The sequence below is a fragment of the Bactrocera tryoni genome, chromosome 5 (assembly GCF_016617805.1).
Source record: "Bactrocera tryoni isolate S06 chromosome 5, CSIRO_BtryS06_freeze2, whole genome shotgun sequence".
Classification (NCBI taxonomy): domain Eukaryota; kingdom Metazoa; phylum Arthropoda; class Insecta; order Diptera; family Tephritidae; genus Bactrocera; species Bactrocera tryoni.
The window spans coordinates 70,616,213-70,637,577 of NC_052503.1; the positions used below are offsets into that span (position 1 = coordinate 70,616,213).

The window sequence follows — 21,365 nt, forward strand, 5'->3', positions numbered from 1 at the left end:
ACCGTCATACATACTAAATGCATAAATATCGCATAAATATGAAAAAATAGTGGCAATGAAGGAAGTGTGGAAATATAGAAAACAATATATGGCTTGAGAGAATGCATATTTCATGTGAATTTTAAATATTCATAGAAATCAGACCAATATATACATATGTACGTATGTAAATATATACTATATAGATATTTCCTTAAATTTCATTGATTTCAATAAAGCTACATACTTATTGTACAAATTTTAAACTAGTTTCTGTTTAAAACCACAAACAAAATGGCGTAAACACCAACTGTAACATATGTAAAATGTAATGTTACGGAATATAAAATGGGAATTTAATGTATAAAACAAAATATATTTGTATTATATAACAAAATATACGATAATTAATTTTAATTTTCAAATAATAAAATTATATGAATATATATGATTTTGTTTTTTGAAAAATAAATTTTGAAACCATGTTTTCATTGACTGTACAGTAATTTTACATCCTTTTCTTATTATGGTTTTATGATATTCGTTTATAATTAAAAAAAAAAAATATAATGAACTAGTATTTGTAGTAATGTAGAAATTATTTCGAACAAAATAAATTATCGGCAGCAAATTCGTTAAAGTTTAGGTGTATTTTTATATAAATATACATATGTATCCCATATAAATATACATATATACAGATATTTAAATAAATATATGTATGTTATATATATATGTATAAATATATGTAGTTATTGAAGATTTTGTTTCTATAAAAGCATTTCCTTAAATGTTGCGAACAACAATGCCTTTAGACGTGACAATTGCTCTCCAACATGGTTATTATTTCTAAACAATGTTTTTCGAACAAAATGAATTGATAACATTAAATTGTTTCTAAACAAAATATAAAAAGAAAAAAAATATTAAAATAATGTAGCTTAAATTATAATAAAAACACGAAATCTTTTCTAAAGTAGTACGATAAATTATATAATTACAGATATTTAGATAAACAAAAAAACATATATATTTTTGGTGTTGAATATGGCAGCTCAATTTCGAATCTAGAATAGTAATGCAAATATTAATAAAAAAGAGGAAAATAGTATACAGAAATATTTTGTTCAAATGGAAATGTACATATATTTGCTTAAATAAAACTTATTAAGTATATAATTGAAATATACTATATTTCATATTGTTTGAAAAAAAAAAATATGTATATATATAAAATTGAAAATATAATAGATTTACGCGTAAAGATTATTAAGATTATAAGTGGTATGAAGTGTCATTAAAAAATATATATATAAATCGTATAAAAATATAAATATATATACATATACATATGTATAAATCGGGTAAACAAAATTTTTGAACGGAATAAGTATATAAAAAAGTAATCCTATTATACGTATATAAAATTTACTTATATTTTAGAAGTTAGATATAAGCTCACGCGAAAAAAGCGTCCACAGAATTTCTTAGCATAACAAAGAAATTAATTATTTGCAGGAAAACAAAATTAATTTGCGTAAGAAATCGTAATTTACATTTAGAAATTAATGTAATATTAAATTATATGTATAAGTGCATACGTATACATATATAGTATTGTTTTCGGGTTTAACAAATCGTTGAAGGTGATAAGTTACATTTCTAATAGTTTTAAGCGTGAACCCGCAAGCGTTGCATACATACAATTTGAGAATATACAAAAATAGGTGATTACCGTTTGTTGATTTCAAAAAGTTATTGTATACATACATACAAAAATGGGTTGATATGTATGTATGTATATGTCACCATTAAAATAAATATTACGAAAAGTATATAAAAACACACTGTAAATAAAAAAGCAATAACGAACTAAGTCTTCGAAGCACAGCACTCAAATGAGTATCACACACACAACCATACGTAAATATTAGAAAGTCGAGAAGTCTTTATTATGCAATCTTAATGAAATTCACAATAAAAATAAAGTAATAATAAAAATGATCTTTTTGGATGTGGAGTGGTGAGAAGATGGTGGGCAAAATAAGATGTTTAAAATTAAATATGATTAAAAAATATATATATAATAAATAAATATTTGATTAAAAAGAAATTATGTGTTTGCAAATGCATTCAAAATATAAACAACCGTACAAAGCCAAATATTTTAGAATGATATGTAGCAGTAAAATGGTAATATTTCCTTAAAACAAAAACACGATAAAGTTTGCTCGAAAGCGTTAAACAAGAGCTGCTAAATAAGTAAAGTAAAAAAACATGAAAAAATGTCAAATAATAATAAGAAAAGTTGCTATAAGAAAACCAATATCACAAAATAATAATAACACTCATTATGATTTCAAACACATTTGAAAAATAATATTTTTTTATTATTATCCCTTATATATACATATATATTATAGAAATTATTATTTAAAAATGTTATTTTTTTTACTAAAAAAACTTTTTTGAATACTAATTACGTAATAGCTGTTAAAAGCATCGTTTGTTGGCAATAATAAAGTTCAACTTTCTTCCTTTCAACGTTTCCTTAATTTGATGAATATTTGTGGCAGAACGAAAATGCACAACACTACATAGATACCTTTAAGAAGGTTACAAGCATAATGTAGCCCGTATTAATTTACAAAACAATTTTCTTCGTTGTAACAGTAATTTATGGTCTAAGTAAAAAAGTAATTGAAACAAAAAGCCGTAGCATAAATGTTTTTGTTAGAAAACAGTTCGGTTATTCATACATCAAGTCATAAAGTGTGCATTTGTATTTATTAAGTAGCTCTCGCAATTTTAGTATATTTTGTTATTGCTTATATAAAATAAATTTGCCTTGCAAAATTTGTATTCTGCGTGGAAATAGCAACAAGTGAGCATATACATATATGGTAACCAACAATAAATAAGTGCATTTTATTACATTATTATGAATATATTTAACTGACGATTTAAAGTTTATTGTAGACAAAGCAAACACACTCACAATTATTGTGTATATTATTAATACGCTAGCAATTTATTAGTGTACATACATTTCGTACGCTTTATATATGTAGATGTACACATACCTTATACTAAATATATATATGCTTATAACACTATTAAACAAATGAATTCTTTATGTTTGTACACATTTCGTCGAAGAAAAACACCGTATTTTATTTCGTTGTTATTTATTGTGATAATTTCTAAGTAAAAGTTTAATCCTTTTATTCTACTGAATATTACAATGTAAAGTAAATAAAAACTATCCAGAGAATTTTAAAATTTTTAATCATATCTTTTTTATTTCCCATGGATTAAGCAGGTGGTTAAAGGTAAGCGAGTTACTGTTGTTGCATATATTATTCTAAAAAATTTCACGTATTTTTATACAAATGCTGTTAGCGCAGAAAACATTCCTCAAGAAATTTTATAAAATGATAAAAGTAAAAAATTAAAAATTCTTTAGCTGGCAGCTAGCTTACCTTAAAGTCACCTTGACTTCCAAATCAAATCACAATATGGCGTGAGAGTCACCTAAGCACTGGCTAGGCCCAGTGCCTGTCGGAATAAGTAGAAACATTATCGGAAATCCTCCCCCACCCCATTTCAACACTCCCACTTAGGAGAAAGAATCATTTTGACGATATTCTCCTCAAAAACCGGCGATTTGGAACACATTTTTATTTTTCTAAATTTCTGTGTAAATCCAAATTTATTTTTTCTTTAATAATAATATGCCCCATGTGATTCTGCAAATTTTTGCATTTTTATTTTTTTTCTACGACCAGTAGTTTAGAAGTTATAAGCATTTTTGTATTCGCATGTATTCGGCGATTGCTTGCTGCATGCTTCTGGTCGCCTGGTAGAAATCTGAGATTTTGGCACCAAATTGAATGCAATTTTTCTGCAGCGGCGGCGAATGCACACAAATTTGCGTGCATACGCAAAGGGGCAAAATGAGGAACACGGATGCCGGCATATACATTGCATACGCAAAGGAGCGAAATGGGGATCACGGATGCGGCCATTTGCAATGCCCGGAAACAGGAAAAGGTCCTTTACCGGAAATGAAATAACGGTATCCCACTTCCGGTATGGCATTCAACCGGAAGTGACAAACAGGAAACGGAAGTGGTTGGCCGGAAGTATTGAACCGGATATGGGTGTTCCAAGCCGAAAATAAATTGTCCGGTTATGTACCGTTATCCGACGTACGGCCGTGAAAACCCGTTTCCGGTCCAACACTTCCGGAAAGGAGTTTGGGCCGGAAATAAAACTTCGTTGACACACTTCCGGCCTGCGACTTCCGTTTCCTGTTTGCCACTTCCGGTTGGGGTCCCATACCGGAAGTGGGGTGCCGTTATTACATTTCCGGTAGAGGCCCTTTTCCTGTTTCCGGGCATTGCAAATGGCCGCATCCGTGATCCCCATTTCGCTCCTTTGCGTATGCAATGTATATGCCGGCATCCGTGTTCCTCATTTTGCCCTTTTGCGTATGCACGCAAATTTGTGTGCATTCGCCGCCGCTGCAGAAAAATTGCATTCAATTTGGTGTCAAAATCTCAGATTTCTACCAGGCGACCAGACGCATGCAGCAAGCAACCGCCGAATACATGCGAATACAAAAATGCTTATAACTTCTAAACTACTGGTCGTAGAGAAAAAATAAAAATGCAGAAATTTGCGGAATCGCATGGAGCATATGTTTATTAATGAAAAAATAAATTTGGATTTACACAGAAATTTAGAAAAATAAAAATGTGTTCCAAATTGCCGGTTTTTGAGGAGAAAATCGTCAAAATGATTCTTTCTCCTAAGTGGGAGTGTTGAAATGGGGTAGGGGAGGATTTCCGATAATCTCTCTATTTATTCCGAGTCCCCTCTCTATAATAAGTTTAATGTACACATCTCCTAAACCACTAAAGCTACAACAACCCAGCGCAAATATTTTAAGAATGAAAATGGATAAAATCAGAAAGTAATTTGGTACATACTTAGATACTTATGTATATATACTTACTCCTTCTTAGATCTTCAAAACTATGTGGCGATAGATTTATATAAAAATATTCAATATACCGTTACTGTTGTTGAAGTAATTTTTAGTTTATTTGTTTGAGTTCAAATTTACATATATATTTTTCAGTTGCATTTGTATTAACTACATCCATATGAAATCGCGCATATATAGTGTGACAAAAGATTACATAAATATAAACCGAAAGTTAATTACAATTTTGTGGGAATGTATATTTCTAGCGCAGCTTACGAGAATCTAACGCATGCCTATTGGTATGTAGTAATAAAATAATAAATATATCAATTTCTTTTAAAATAATCAAAATTTAGACGTCACAACACACGAAATATTAATAAATTAAAAATAGTTTTATATTTGCACGCACATATGTATATATGTATGTGCCACACATAGTCGACTAATTAACGTAAAATTTGTTTATTTTGTATTAAATTATGGAAACAGTCTATTAGTATATTTTTTTATAAAGTTTTCTTTTCGTTTGTGAATATATTCAACACCGTTTGAGCTGGCAAACTCTGAGCAACATGTACAGTCACAAGAATTCGTAGGCAAATAGCAACGCTGCAGACAGCATAGGCGAAGAAAGCATTGTGGCGACGAGTAATAGAGTAGTGATCAGTTGCAGCGTCATATAAATGTATACAATTAACTAGGTATAGGTATTATGTGGTGTAAAATGAGTTTCCGCTGTGCCGCCCTCAGCGCCGTTTGTAGCAAAGTGTTGCGTATCTCGATGTTGTATCGCAGCATTTATAGCCTCTTCGGTTACAGCGGCTGCAGCGCTGGCAGCAGCTGATAACGGCATCAGGCAGTACGCACCCGCCACCTCGCCGCTCTGATTGTTGTTAGCGGTCTTCGCGCTGTCCTTTTCTGGTTTAACAACATTATCGTCGGGATTTTCTTTGTTTTCAAGTTCATTTTCATGCATTAATGTGTTGGTTGCGAAAGTGTTATCAAATAAAGTGTTGCTGGTATTGTTGCTACTATTAGCAGAGTTTTGATCAGCTTCCGCCAAGTCTTCGTCGTTATTTTCTTTATTGCTATTACTTGTTCCCTGTTGTTGTTGCGTCTGCTGCTGATTTGCCATTTTATTGCGATTTCGTGGTAACTCTAAACTGGCGCTTGACGCTTCAGAAGTGCCACTCATGCTTAAATCGTCACCTTGCCGCCACTCACCTTCAGAACGCGCGCCTGGGAAAATACCTTCCAGATAATTGCGATACCATTGCAAAAATTCGTCACGTTGACGTGGTGCGCAGAGTTTTTTGATTCTCATATAGAACTTCTTGGGCGAAATGTGTGGCGAAATGTGTGGCGAAGCCGTGGGGAGCGTTTTATGGTTTACAAGCATTGGTGCGAACTTTTGCACTGCGCAGGCGGTCAACTTAGCGATTTCCACCAACACAGTGTCGTTAATTTGTGTGTTGACATGCGTTTGGTTATGTATACGTGTAATTATGTATGTGATAAGATCAGTGCCATATGTTGGACGTGTGTTACTGCCGACAATAGAGGACTGAAATCAGGTAAAAATTAAATTTAAATGTAAGTTGATAAGTTATGACACCGTAATGCTTGTCTAATGAAATACTCACCGGCATTGCTTCCGCATCACCGCCTGCACCGCTGTTATTCACAGCATCCGTTCGATTTTTGGGTTTATTACTGTTAGCTGTTGTCGATTTGTTGCTAGTATTTGATTCCGCATGATTAAATACATTTTGTCGCCAATTTGGAACGGTGTTGCCATCCCTGCGAACGTTGCTTCCAGACAATTTATGTTGGTGTGTCTGACTAGGCGCCGATGCATCGCTAACTGTCACATTATTACTTGTAATGTTGCTATTGTTGTAAAGCATATCATCCTCCTCTGGTTGTTCACTCTCTCTTGCTGGCGGTACGCTTGACATGTGGTCTGTATTGGCAACGTTCGCCATTGACTCCACTAACGCTGCTGCGGCATCCTCATTGTCCGCTTTGTTGCTTTCGGTGTCAGCATTATTTGCACCATATTCATCTTCCTCTGCATTCTCTTGCAAAGCAGCTGCTTGCCGATTATTCACATTTGCGTTAACTGGAGCGGCTGGCAAGGCGTGTTGATCATCCTCAGCTGCAAGATCATCATTGGATTCTTGCTTGATCGCATAAGAGTTGGTTGAGTTTGGTGTCCGTCCAGTGCTAAAGTTAGTTGACATTGGTAATGGATTTTGCAGTTGTTCTTGCTGTTGCTTATACTGCTGCAAGCGCTGCTGTTGCTGTTGATTGCCCATGCGTGCATTCAAATTGAATTTACGCGTTGGGTCTCGGGTTAAATCAGATGCCCCTATTAAATCATTGGACTCTTCCTGGTCGTGAGCAGAGCTGGCGGCATTTGGGCCGGCAAAACCATCACAAATTTGACCACCATTACGCACACAATTGGTCTCAACTGACTCCTTCTCGAGCAGCATGCGTTCGAGGCGACGGAAAACATCTTCTTTTATTGACTCATAGAATTTGGTAGTAAATTTATCATTTTTCAAAGCATTCACGAGTAGATTTCGTTTAATCTCTTCTGATGTGGTATCGTCCTCCTCCTCATCGTTTAGCAAGTCTATGTCTACGTTCAAATCGGCCGCGGTTTCACCTTCAGTTTCCACTTCATGTGCAGCATTCTCGTTATTAATATTGGGCGTATTATTAATAAGTCCATTGGTGTCCATTAATTGCAATGCATTAGCGTTTGGCATATATGGCGAGTTATAGGTGGTTGTTGAGTTGACACACACTGTGGTGGGCAAAACATTGATAGTGTCGTTATCGTCAGCGGTCACAGTGCGTAGTAAAAGATCGACACGTTCGCGATTGCGAAGTTGGGCTTCGGCTGCAGCAACCGCTTCGCTGACCGAGGCGGGTAACAAATCTAGATGACGCGCCTGCGTGAAATCAACCATGTTTCGTAAGGTTGGCGCTGTAGATTGATCGATTTGTTGTTGGGCGCGTAACACCAGCTGTTGCTGTGACAGTATGCGTTGGTGTTGCTGTTGTTGTTGTTGCTGTTGCTCTGCTTGCATTCTATTTGGATTATGATGATCCATGGCTTCGGCGCCACGACAATTTGGTTTTGTTAACAACTTATTGCGCTGATAATGTGGACTATTGCCAAAGTTGACGTTCATGTTGCGCAACATATTGCTCGAATTAGAGCCCATGTTGCTGCTCAAGTGCGCATAGGGCGCAGCCAAATCGCTGTCAATGATGTTGTACGCATCGTATACATCAATATCAACATTGTCGGCGTCCGTATTGACATCGGCGCAATTGGTGGCGTTCGCAGCAGCGCCGGCAGGCGGTAGCCAGGAGGATTGATATAAGTTGTTGTGATTGGTGTATAACGAATTTATAGGTCCGACATTTTGTTGCTGCTGCTGCTGCTGCTGCTGATAGCGGTTGATATGCGAACGCTGCAGCGTGCGCAAATACTTATTGTCATTCGCATTGCGTTCGTAATTCAAATTGTTGCAACTATTGCTGTTACTACCGTCAACTGTGCGATATAATTGTGGCTGAGTTTGTGTTGCGCGTTGCTGTTGCTGCTGTCGTTGCTGCACCGCCTCCTCTCGCTGCTGTTGCTGCCGTTGTAATTGCTGCAAGTTGCTGCTGGTCAGCGCGGCAGGCAATGTTGTTGTTACGGAACGGCGTAGGCCTTGCGATTGTGATCGATATTGCGCCGCACCACGTGCCTCAGTTTCATCGATTGTGCGTTGTTGTAAATATAGTTGATGTTGGTGCTGCTGTTGTTGTTGTTGGTTATGCTGTTGCTGCTCTTCATTGCTTTTATTCGAGTTGGTAGAGAGCAAATTTTGACGCGAATAACTAAATTGTAAAAGAGTAAAATAGAAAAAAAGCATTTGCAATTTGTTTTTGTTGGTTATTCGAAATAAGCATTAGGGATTAGCGTACAAAAAAGGAATATAAAAGTTGTAGATTATGTTTTTAATAAATCAAGGTGGCAATGTGAAGGACTATGCAATATACATACATATTACGCAAAATAATAAGAACAGAGTTTAACGTTTTATATGTCCTTCTGATTTACTTATACAATAAACTTGTTTACTGCAACGTCATTAATTAACGATATTAACAATTGTAAATAAAATTTAAATTTTGTAATTCAAAAAAAGCTTCGAAATGATAAACTAAAATACTTAAACAGGGTTCCCACACACCGGATTAAAATAAAATAAAAAAAATTTAAACCCACATACCGGATTAAGCTATTTTTAAATTGAAATTTATTTTTAAATTTTAATCTCGGATTGGAAAATAACAAAGACAAATGTTATTCCCAAGCATATAATTAAGAATTACACAAAAATTTATAATTCGTTTTTAAAAATTTAAATTTTCAATCCAAAATGTTTGAATAATAAAATTTGCAACCTTGTACTTAGTTATTGTTTATCAATTGAATATAACGAGATGTCAGTCCACGCCAAGCTGCTAGTATTAAAATATGGCATGCAAAAACTAAATTGTTTTATATAAAACAGAAGTTAGTATTCAACTTTGTTTAATACCAAAACTAAACTAAAACGAAAGCCTTTTAAATTTACTTGTGTTTTATAATATTATAATTGAAGCGTTTAATTTTGACAAATATTCATAGCACGCATCAACTGTGGTGTTAGTTGCATAAAACATAAACAATAAAAAGTTAAACCCTCATTGTGCAAGCAACTTACCCACACCATCATTAGCTTATTTTCTTTGGGAAAATGAAATATAATTGTATTTAAATGTCCTGCACATTTCTTTTATTGAAATAATCGATAGATAATATGTGAACTAATTTTTTATACAATAAAAAACTCAGCCATAACAAAATATATAATTTTCATTTAGAACTAATCAAAAAAACTAATAGGTGCTAATAGTAAGAAATACGTTTTATAAATAATTTGATAGTGCGAATTTGAAGTATGCGTTAAAGAGATTTTTTTTTTAATTTTCTAGAGACGGAAATTTGGATAGATTAATAGATTACAGAAGTAGATACAATGAATAACCAAACGTTTCCCAGTCAGATACAAATATACGTAAAAGTTATATTAAATGTGCAAAAGTTGTTGAAGAGAAATTGTAGAAGAAATTGCACCGCAATAACGTTAATAAAGTATAACAAACCAGTACCCTTGATGTAGTTAACTACAATATTGTAATTTAAAGAGATTTTTTCGTAATATTTTTCTACTTCAATGCATCGAAATTACCTTCGAAAATTGTCCCAATAATTGTTGGCACGATTACCAGGTGGCACTTGATTATTCAATGTATTACCGCCGCCAATATTGATGTTACTATGACCGTGTTGTTGTTGCTGTTGTAGCTGCTGCTGCTGATGCAAATTGTTAGCATAGTGATTTTGTGTGCGCAAGTTAGCATTATTTTGGTGTATAGCGTTATTGTGATGGTGCATAAAAATCGGGCCTGGTCCAGCCGCATTACCCTGCAGTGGTGGTGATTGCGGTGCTTCGTTGTTGTAATGTGATGCGCCGTGATTGGGCGGTGGTGGTGGTGCAGCGTTATTTAAAGTGTTATATAGGCCGGCGTTGGTGCTGCTGGCCGCCGCTATGTTGCTGTGTTGTGTTTCGCTGCTAAAAGCTGTTGCGATGCGACCATGTTGTTGATATTGTTGTTGTTGCTGATGACGTTGATAGTTGGAGAATGCGCTATTGCGTGTGGTGGTGGTGAGGCCGGGCATGAAAAGCGCTGGTTGCTCGGATTGCGCACGATTCGAGCTGCTCAAATAGAGATTGTTTGGCAATGTGCCTGCCGTTATGCCGGGAGGTGGGACCGATTCGGCACGCAGTGAGTAGGGCAAATCCGTTAGCGGTACAGCGTTGACGTTTCCAGTCAAAGTAAGTAAACGTTCCTGTAACTGTAGAAAATTGTGATATTGTTAGAATGATTGTAGTGTTGACGTACTAACTAAAATATTGTATGGAAATATCGCGTATGTGGGAAATGCCTTGCGGACCATTCTGACAACATGGATCTAAAATAGGTTTTAAACCGCCAGCGATTTTATAGACGAAGTTTAAAAAAGCTGAATAATCAGTAGTAAGGAAGATATGTATATGATATATGTAGTTCTCCGATTTCGATAAATCATCAATAGAATATCAAAATGCACCTACGCATTAAATTTCATTCGAATATAAGAAAAACCGACGAACAAATTGTATGATCCTTAAAAACTTCGCCTTAAAAATCGGTGGCTTTCATACAAAGATGTTCAAATTTATGCGTACAACATTTCCCACATATGCGATTTTCCCGTTTTTTGGCTCCCTGCAAATCGACCCGCTTTACTGTCTACTCACCACATGTATTGTGTTATTCAAAGCATCAATTTCACGTTGCTGATGCCACAACATCTGATTGCATTGGCATACAGAATTGATGAGCATTTGTTGAGTTTGCACGAATTGCTGTAACAATACAGGATCGGCGGCCAATTGTGCAGCCGTATTTGTGGAACTAGTTGCTGGCGTTGGTCCACTAATAATGGGCGCGTTAGTAGCGCTGTTTGCCGCGCTGCAAATACATTCGCTGTTCACGGCAGATTGTGGCAGCAAACCAACAGGGGTGAATGGTGCACCAACACTCTGATTTGTTGCTGCCGAGTTCGGTTGTGATGCAGTTAATGGATGTGGCGGTGCGCCGAAACCATAGTACAATTGTGGATTCCAAGTGTTGGGCATTGGCGGCAGCGGTGCTGATATTTTAAAATAGACATTTGAAATATACTATTGTATACAAATAATAAAATATTTTTTTTATTAAAAAACTTACGCCAACTGCTGCAAGCGCCCATGGGCGGCATTGGTGGTGGCATTGAGAATTGCGAACTGCCAGATTGTACACTACCAGCTTCCAGCGAAGCACCTTCCTGCGTGGTACTGTTGGCATTGGCTAATGTAGAATGGCGACGTTCAGCTGCCGTAGATGATGTTAAATTCGTGTCAAAGCTGTCTTCCTTACCAAGGGCGCCGGCCGATATTCGTTGACCTTGAGTTTGAAGACAGTGTTCATTAATTTTTGCCGATGCCGCTCCGGCAGCCAATGTATGTGCAGTTACAGCTGCCTTTGCTGCCGCGCGATGTTGTTGTGCCGGAGTAGATTGTTGTTGGGGCGCCGAAAAATATTGCCGTCCAGTCGAAGTTGTATTCGATGTGGGGATGTCCGAATCATTCAGCTCTTCATCGCAATCTGCCTCATCGTCGGCTTCGGAGACAGTATCGCTACGGCGTGGTGCTTTAATGCCAATTGGTGCAATAGTAGCACTATTTTCATCTTGTTGTAAACGTTGACACAACAATTCGAATTCCTTTTTCTTTGCCTCATATTCTTTCTTGAGTTGATCGCTTTCGGCAGTCGCTGAAGGCGGTGGGGTGGGAGTGTCGATTTCACGTTGCTTACGACTGCGTGGTGTGGGGGTAGGTGTTAAACTGCTGCGCTTTAAAGCATCTTCACCAAGTTTTGCTGCGTCCGCAGCTTGTTGTTTGCGCAAAACGATCTCTTCCTTCAACGCCTTTATGCGATCGCGTTCGGCCTGCAAACTTTCTGCCTGCGCACGTAAATCTGCGGTTACTTCATTAATCATACGCATTTTTCGTGTAAGATATACATCTTCGCCAACGTCATCCGCGCTGCCAGCAGCATGTGCCGGCACAACCGAAACCGGTGTACAGTCGCGGTCAAACGACGAGCCGGTCGAGCGTGATTGCGAACGTAGCTCACGTGGTGGTGTACGACCGATATCATTAACATCACGCGATGTACGCGCCTCTATGATATTCACAGTCTCCATCATGTCCTTTAGACGTTGTAATTGCTTACGCATCGTTTCTATGTCGGCAACTTTCTGTTGTATAAGCATAGCGGTGGCCGCATTTTCTTCAGGATCGCCATCCTCGTCATCATCATCATTAGCGTTAATAGCTGCATTTCCGGCTGGTTCAGTTACACCGCCATTAGTGAGTTTTATGGGCACAGTCCGCGTATAAGTGACCGGCACAATGCGTGCGCCGTTAGTTGCATTTGGTGTTTCTTCGTGCTCTTGCGTGTTTTTATTTACCACTGGTTTCTCGCTAACAGTCGCTTCATCTTCGCTTTCCTTCGTACCCATAGCACACCTACGTTCGGCATTACGATTGATATCCTGCAATTCGCTCACCAATGTACGCATATCATCACGTTGCGCACGCAAGGATTCTAGTTTACGTTGCAACGCCTCCTGTTCGGCTAGGATTTCTGGACCATCATCACCCAGTAGATTGCTTAACTCATTCTGATTTTGTATAAATGTCGTGAGATTCTTCATGCGACCAACCAATGTGGCCATATCTGAATGCACTTGATCGATTGACTCATATTCAGGTGTGCCATCAGCATTTGAGGAGCCGTTTAGTTGGTTAGAACCAAAACTTAAGGTACCAGCCTGTTGGCGCAGATGTTCCATCTCGCTCAAATGCTGTTTAGCGGCATTTTGCAAACGCAAGAGCTGTTGTTGCTGCTCTTGCATATTTTGTATATTACGATTAGAAGTCTCCAAACGTTGCTGCAACTCATCGAAGCTGGGTGAATCATCTGGTGTAGGCGTTTCAACGCTGTGCAATGATTGTATAGATTGTGCGCGATTATCGCTCAACTGAAATAAAAAAATGGTTTTAGTTTAATACGTAAACTACAATAATTACTATGTACATATGTACCTCACTAAGTGCGACATCCTCTAGACTTGCTGAGTTCACTACCACTTCACGCTCCATACTTTCGGATTTATTTTCATATACCATTAACGGCTTAGGCGAATTTTGTTGAACAGTTAAATTAGCTACGCTTACTCTTGGTGTAATATCTTCGTTCTGTTTTGGTAAACGCTGATTGAGGGATGTAATTGTTGGCGCCGTTACGTTCAAAAAATGTTTAATTAATTGTAGACGTTGTAGTAAAATTGACTCAACATTTACGCCTTCACCAAAGGGAATTTGTTGCGGATTGGTGGCAGACGCCGCTCTTGCTACAGCCGTTGACAAAGCCGAAATAGTTGGTGTTTGCGTTGTAGTTATGCTGGTGCCCAAATTCAGTAGTCTAACCGGCAACAACGGGGTTTTATTCACTTTAGTTAATTTTACAAGTGAACTTTGTCTGGCTTTTGAAATTGCATGTGGTTCCTTTAATATTTTTTGTATTTGTGCAGAGTTAGTTCCATGCGAGTTACTAGCTTCTCTTAACACACGTTCCGCAGACTTTGGTTCTAATGATGAACAAGGCAATACCGAGGGTGGTTTTGTATTTTGCTCTGATTTTAAGGATGGAATGCCAATATTATTATTTTACAAAATGTATATATGGCATGTATATATCACAAAATATTATAATAAAAAAACTAATTTCGTTTAAATTTATCTATTTACTGGTCTAGTATCGGAAATAAGAAATGTTTACATAAAGTTTTATTTTTAGCACATATGCATTTCTCTGGAGCAATGATTCATCATAAACATTTCGAGACAATAAAATATTTCGTAACGCGCGGTCATTTGTCACGATCAATATGTAAGATAAAAAATTTTGTTTATTTGACAGTCAAAGAGGAAATTATATTTCCTATTTTGAAAGTATATGTCTAATTTGGAGAAGTACAACGAGGCAGATCACTTTTTATGTATTTCCTTTGGGTTGCGTAGAGAGGGGAAAAATGTATCCGAAGCAAAAAGATATTGAGGAAAACTAAAATTAGATATTATTTTTAGAAATGCGCTAGTCGCTACTCGTGTTCGAATACATATATGATGTACAAACAGGTAAAAATACACTAAATTTACAAAGGAATCATAAAATAAATAAAATAAATTTTTATACATATATTTCATTCAAAATCAGAATTGTTCGTGACATCAATAACTTACCGCTTTTGCTTATGTCGCAATGACTACCAGTTATATTTCCGTTTATACGTGTTGATGATTTTTCTGGACTATGTTGTCTTTTTCTCTGCACATCCGCTGTTCCAGAACTTGTATTATTATTATTATTAATATTGCTTTTTTTAAAATTTCGATTGTTTGCTTTCGGAAAAGCTGTTTCAGTTTCGCCGCTGGTTGTTGCCGATGCTCTATGCGTTTTCACAGTTGCACCACGATTTGTTGGTCGATTCGTTGACACTGCGTAATCCTTTAAATAGAGTGTAAAACACCAAACTATTAAAAGCGCACAGCAAATTAATATCAATGACACTTTGAATGACTCAATTGTGATCAACTAAATGTTTAAACTATGTAATGTGAAATTCGGCTATTTTTGAAAGTTCAAAGATTCGTTGAAAGTATTTTTACATGTGCTTTTTTCAATTACAAAACAAATTCGTGAGGATTCGACTGTGATGGTCTACTCGTATTGACACGTTCGTGTCCAAATCGGTACTGAATTGCGAGATCTTTGCCGAAAGTCAAATCTCTTATTCTAACATAATTTAGTAGAAAACATTTTGGAAAATTTCTCTGTTTGAGATAAAATAGTTAATGCTCTTATTAAGTTTGTTTATACTTCTAATAGCATTTTATGAATATTCATATTTATGCATACCCAAGCAAGCATTTTAGATAAAATATGATATATGTATTTTACAAAAAACAAAAAACAAAATATAAATAAATGATCAGATTAAATTTACTAGTTTGGAATAATTTTACTTCAAATTTCATTAAAAAACTAAGAAAATACATTATTTAAAAAACAACGTTCACATATGGCAAACAAAAATTATATTAACTTACATCATTGCTATTTACTTGCCACTGTACACAACCATCTGAAGATGTGCCTGTTGTTCCGCTACCACCACTGACTCCAGAGTTGATGCGATGCCTTTGTGCAGATCTATGTGATCTTTTATGAAGTTGTTGTTGCATTAATGTTTGTTTACTTTTTTGCTATAAGATATAATACATTATAACTTCAATATATGGTTTCAATATACTTAAGTTGCTTAATAGCGCAAACAACGAGTTTATAATTTTCATTCCAATAATCATTCATATAAATTTGTGTATATATGTTCAACAAATTGCAGGGGTTGTAATCCTGCTCTAAATTACTTCACCTTACCATTTCTGTTTCCTTTGTGACCTGAACCGTAGTTACATTTTTCACTGGAGCCATAACTTTCTATAGCTATTTTACAGAGGGCATGGTATTAGTTAATTCATATTTTAAATAAAAAATTTTAATTTCAGTTTGTCCCTTATTTGTAGACACTGACCTGGCTTGAAATTTTTGCTCTTTTGCTTCCTAAATCACTTCTGCGTTCGAGTTCATTTATTAGTAACCATTCACGCTTCCACTATTCCCTATCGAATTATTAATTAATATTACGAAATTTTTCCAATACTATTATAACATTTATTCAACAAATGTATAGTTTCTACAAAATTTTCTGACAGCCAAAGAGTTCTTTTGTTTCATTTGAAATTTTACATCAAAGTTATGTTCTACACTTTCCACCAACAAATTTTAGTTTATGAATGTTACACTCAATTCCGTTTTGTTATTCTCTTCTTCTTTATCATATGTTTGTTTGCCATATCTTTTCAAATTGCACAAATGTCAAATATCATAAGCAAAAATTCTGACTACCCAGCAAGCAAAAACAAAAAACGGAGACGTTTGAGTACTCTCAGAAATAAATATCAGCAGCTTGCTCTCAATGAGTGAAAAGTATCAGCTGTATGTACATATGTATATGTAAGTGATTTAGAAAATATATGAATGCGTATGAGTGTAAGCAGCCATCTTCTATTCATTGAAACTGTTAGGTAGTCCATATAAAAGGTATAGTGGTATGGCAGCATTGAACGGATCTATTGGCAAACAACAAAACCTTGTTCCATCATACTAATTGCAATTAAAACTTTATTTAGAATTAACTCTGATGTAATGTATATAATCGTTACCTTTTAAAGTTTAAAAGTACCCAAAGCACTCATACGTTTGATATACTATATATATGTACATATGTATGTATTATAGAGATATAAAAGCAAACCCACAATCTCAACATTACACTTGAAGATCTGTAGACTTTATATTATATTAAAATAATGTATTATACATATACATACACCATCAATAAAATGTTTTTTTTAATAAAATGATAGGATATCTTAAAAAAATTTTATGACTGACGCTTCCTGCGTAAAAGATCTTCTTTAAGCGCACGCAAACGATCACGTTCAGCACGCAAATCATCCGCTTGACTACGTAAATCTGCTGTAAAATCGCTAAACATATTCATCATGGCTGAAAGTAGCTCCTCATTGGCCACCTGTGATGGTGCATATGAATTAAGAGTTTGCTCCTCGTCGTTCGCTGTATTTTCGTATTTTTTAACTTCAGTTTGTGTATTAGTATCGCTTTCATTTAATTTAGTAGTTGGTTGCAAATTAGTATCGCTTTCATTTAATTTAGTAGTTGGCTGAATAGTCGTTGTGCTGGTCACATATGGAGACTGCACTTCGTCTTTACTGTCGGCAATAAGTAATTTAGTTAGTGAACTCTCCAATGCGGCTGTAGCAGTGCTATTTAGAATACCTTTCGAGGCTATGTGCTCCTCTATCTTTTCAGTGGTATTCATAATGTTCTGAACATGCTTAAAACGAGCTTTCAATGCTGCAATTTCCGCTAACTTTTTCTGCAAATACTCCGCTGTTTCGGGATCATCGTTATCCTCGTCGTTCTCTGACGCATTCGTTTGTGAAGAACTGAGTGTTTTTTGAATGCTCTCTGTATTTAAATTGGCGCTTTGTTCCACGCCATCATTTGGTGAGGCAATAGTAGCGGTTTCTTGCTCCTCAACTTCTGCAGCGGCAAATTCTGTAGCATCGGTCTGTTGAGGGTCTGTATTATTTTCGTGTGCATCAGGTGTAGGTGCCGTTCCACGTCGCTGTTCGCCAACACGACTGAATTGCTGTTCATTCAAATGACTCAAAGCAGCGGCTCGTTGTCGTAGTACTTGCATTTCTTGTAGCAACTGTCGGTGTTCCTCCTGCATCTCTTGCAATTGCCTTTGCGAATCGAGCAGGCGCTAGAAATAAGTATGTTTTTTTTTATTTGAAATTATTTTTGTGAGCAACATTTTTTGAAAAAAATTTATATTTACCTCACCAAGCGCTAAATTTTCCTGTGAAGGCGGTTTGTTGAGTTCATTTACCATTTTTGTGTTTACCTAAAATAATATTATTTGTATACTAAGAATTTAGTTTAAATAAACATTAGCGCTTATTAGCTTTTTTATGGATTAATTATAATAAAGCATTTGCTTAACAAATTGTAAATACATTTTCTATATGTGCATACAGACCTACATTAGAGTGGGTCGATTTACAGGGAGCCAAAAAAACGAAATCATTCAGAACAACTTTGTTTAAGAGACAATAGGTCTAAAACCGGTTTCGAGCCAATGAGTTTTGAGAAAAAATACTTAAATGTATTCATAAAATCGCAATTTTTCAGCTGTCACACTAAGTGTGACGCTTAATTAAGATATTCACACTTAAATGTCACACCACCCTGTATAGCAAATGCATAAAAAGATTTCATGAACAACTTATGCTAAAAATAGTTAACATTTATTATGCTGCCATTGCACAGAAACTAATTAAATATTTTCAAGTTATTAACGTCACCTTCGAAATTTTTTAAACAATATATATTTTGGTAAGCAAAATAAATATGATAAACTATTGCCACTCAAAAGAGAAATTGTCATTTCTTATTACATGCATTAAACAATGAAAATACGAAAATTGAAAAAAATATTTGCTTTTACCAAAACCTTCAAAACAAAGAACTTTCACACACGATTGTCGCAGCAACAGTCCAATAGCAACTGAATAATACGATTTTCAGCGGTTTTTCGGAAAAGCCGAGAGATGCTTTGTTTTTGGTAAATCCAAGAGCAAAGCGAAGAATAGGTGTGAAAATATATTATATGTACATATGCATATATGTATTTATGTATGTACATATGTATGAACATTTGTGTTTTAGATTTTATAAGATCAGTTGTGCGCGTGAAGAATGTTATTGCGGCTACATACATATATAAGAATATATATACACATACATATATGCTTATGTATAATAACAAAACAGATACCTTGTAGATAGTTCATAGTACTCTTAATAAAGGGTGTTTGTGCTTACACAGCTTTATAAGAATTCTTAAGGTTCATAAAATTGTAAATTAATACTTAAATATTATGTTACTCATACGACGCGTATTCCATGCTTAAAATGAGAGTCATTTTGAAAATCAGCTATAGAACAAGTAGTTATATATAATCTTGCGGTAAAATCATTTATATATACTTCATCTATTTTCTGATTCCATTTACTGTATACAGACGCCTTCGAATTGATGCTGGATTTTTAGGGTAGAAATGCACTCAAATATTAGACAATATCTGCCAAGGGACGACACTACTTAGAAAAGACTATTTTGATATTGATCGGAAACTGGCGCACAGTCAAGGTTAAGTGCCACACCATAGTGGACCACTATCCTTTGACATACCTTAGCTGCAATACAAATGCAACGACTTTAGGTATTGTGAAACCAATTAGGGAGTAAATGTTCATAAGTACTGTACAATGAAAACTATTTGAGGAATTTAATTTCATACTTTTGAATATTTTACGCAATTATTTGAAATCATTATTTCCAAAAAAAAAAAATGTACACAAATATTTGAAGTTTATAATTTTAAGATTTACGTGAAAGATTTTCTGGTGCACGACACTCTTCGAACTCAGCATCATAGAGTAGTCCAGGCGTACACTCAAGCACAACACCCATGCCATTCAAGCAGTAGTAGTATTTGGCTGGATCCGGATGTGTAATAAAATTGGCACCATCAGCGGGGCAGTCAATATCAGCGCGCCTGGGTGGTATCTTTGAATACGACAGGATGTTGCGCGTCGCCGCAGTTAACTATAAAGATAATAGGCAGTTAATATAGTATAAAGCCATATACAAAATAACATTTTTTAAACTCACATTACAATGAACATTCTCCACGAAATCACAGCAATCACAATCCTTATTGAATTGTAGGCCATTAGAACAAGTCAGTGGGTAAGCGTTGCCATCCATGCAAATGTAGTATTTCTCGCAGGACGCTTGGCTGTTGATGAATGTAATATTTTTCGGATCATTGAATAATGTGCACATATTATCCACACAATCCACATATTGTGGAAAATCACAACGATCTGTCTCGGCATTGTACTGCAAACCATCGCGGCATTCGCGTATAATTGCTGTGCCAGCATAGCAGAGCACATATTTGGTACAGGTGCGATCGTAGCAGAAGGATGATAGCGCATTGGTGCAGGTGGGCAGACATTTCGCCACATTCTGATAAGTACAGCTTTGCTCCTTGGCGTCGAAATGAAAATCATAGTCACATTTACGCTCGATTGGTGCACCGCCAATGCATACATAGTATTTGGAACAATCGCCGAGATATGGCAAGAACACGTTATCACTGACGCCACTGCAAATGTTCACTGAATTGGAAGCGGCGCTCAGTAAATCGAATATGGCGCATGCCACTAAAATACACAGCACATATTTCACTAGAAAAAGAAAATAATTAATATTAATAATAAAATTGAGAAAAAAAACAAGGATTTTTTATTATTCATTATGTTTTAATAAATATTTCCAACTGACAAAATATTCGCAATTCAACTCACTTGTGCTTTTCTCTACTGATTTGTTTTCTTCCTTGCCGTTGTACGGTATTTTTTTGAATGTTTATTAATTGATTTTTGGCCATTATATAGGTTCGCGAAATTTTTTCGGGTAGCGACATACTAAAGTATGTATGACTAATTTTCATTAAAAAATTGAAATGTCATGTGATTGTAACAGTTATCTGCAGAAATATTATTAAACATACAAAAACATATATTTTGTGATAATATCTAAGCAAATAAAAATGAAACATTCCCGAAACTAAACAATAAAAAATACACTATTCGGATGCTGTAACTTTGATAATGACGTACGTGTGTAAATATTGGGTTTATAAGCGAACTATGCCCTTATTTCGATTGATCCGGGAATAAGCAAAACACCTTAAAAAATGCAATGCGCCAACTGCTTTTTTCGATGTCACTAACTGCGCATTTTATATGATCCCAGGAACAAAAACACTTTTTATTCATAGTGCTTACTTCCTAAGTTGTTGGAATGATCTAAAACTTCGAATTTTGATGGATGTCT

General features: G+C 35.5%; 3 protein-coding genes across 5 annotated transcripts; all 3 read right to left on the minus strand.

Moving 5' to 3' along the window:
- Positions 1–5,055: 5,055 nt before the first annotated feature.
- LOC120776356 lies at positions 5,056–16,741 on the minus strand. Of its 2 annotated transcripts, XM_040106913.1 has the most exons (10): positions 16,338–16,741; positions 16,184–16,249; positions 15,853–16,008; positions 14,986–15,250; positions 13,786–14,375; positions 11,864–13,721; positions 11,392–11,786; positions 10,279–10,946; positions 6,619–8,878; positions 5,056–6,539 (listed from the first exon to the last, which is right to left on the minus strand). In XM_040106913.1, the coding sequence occupies exons 2-10, from the start codon at positions 16,235–16,237 to the stop codon at positions 5,673–5,675; spliced, it is 7,113 nt and encodes a 2,370-aa protein (XP_039962847.1). In that variant the 5' UTR covers positions 16,238–16,249; positions 16,338–16,741; the 3' UTR covers positions 5,056–5,672. The 2 variants fall into 2 exon arrangements, with proteins under 2 accessions (XP_039962847.1, XP_039962848.1); XM_040106914.1 differs by lacking the exon at positions 16,184–16,249.
- Positions 16,742–17,128: 387 nt separating this feature from the next.
- On the minus strand, positions 17,129–18,957 carry LOC120778995. Of its 2 annotated transcripts, none has more exons than XM_040111097.1 (3): positions 18,903–18,957; positions 18,234–18,299; positions 17,129–18,158 (listed from the first exon to the last, which is right to left on the minus strand). In XM_040111097.1, the coding sequence occupies exons 2-3, from the start codon at positions 18,285–18,287 to the stop codon at positions 17,250–17,252; spliced, it is 963 nt and encodes a 320-aa protein (XP_039967031.1). In that variant the 5' UTR covers positions 18,288–18,299; positions 18,903–18,957; the 3' UTR covers positions 17,129–17,249. The 2 variants fall into 2 exon arrangements, with proteins under 2 accessions (XP_039967031.1, XP_039967032.1); XM_040111098.1 differs by having other exon boundaries at positions 18,909–18,933.
- Positions 18,958–19,838: 881 nt separating this feature from the next.
- On the minus strand, positions 19,839–21,269 carry LOC120778407 (probable chitinase 10). The gene is made up of 3 exons (XM_040110191.1): positions 21,263–21,269; positions 20,133–20,713; positions 19,839–20,066 (listed from the first exon to the last, which is right to left on the minus strand). The coding sequence occupies exons 1-3, from the start codon at positions 21,267–21,269 to the stop codon at positions 19,839–19,841; spliced, it is 816 nt and encodes a 271-aa protein (XP_039966125.1).
- Between the last annotated feature and the right edge of the window lie 96 nt (positions 21,270–21,365).

Excerpts from the sequence above, each read along its gene's own strand:
- LOC120776356 (XM_040106913.1), bottom strand. The coding sequence starts at position 16,237 with ATGGCTCCAGTGAAAAATGTAACTACGGTTCAGGTCACAAAGGAAACA. Across the intron at positions 13,722-13,785 it reads AGGATGTCGCACTTAGTGAG|TTGAGCGATAATCGCGCACA; the intron begins GTACATATGTAC and ends TTTTTATTTCAG. Across the intron at positions 11,787-11,863 it reads GGGCGCTTGCAGCAGTTGGC|CACCGCTGCCGCCAATGCCC; the intron begins GTAAGTTTTTTA and ends TTAAAATATCAG.
- LOC120778995 (XM_040111097.1), bottom strand. The coding sequence starts at position 18,287 with ATGGTAAATGAACTCAACAAACCGCCTTCACAGGAAAATTTAGCGCTT. Across the intron at positions 18,159-18,233 it reads AAAATTTAGCGCTTGGTGAG|CGCCTGCTCGATTCGCAAAG; the intron begins GTAAATATAAAT and ends ACTTATTTCTAG.
- LOC120778407 (XM_040110191.1), bottom strand. Across the intron at positions 20,067-20,132 it reads TGGAGAATGTTCATTGTAAT|TTAACTGCGGCGACGCGCAA; the intron begins GTGAGTTTAAAA and ends TTATCTTTATAG.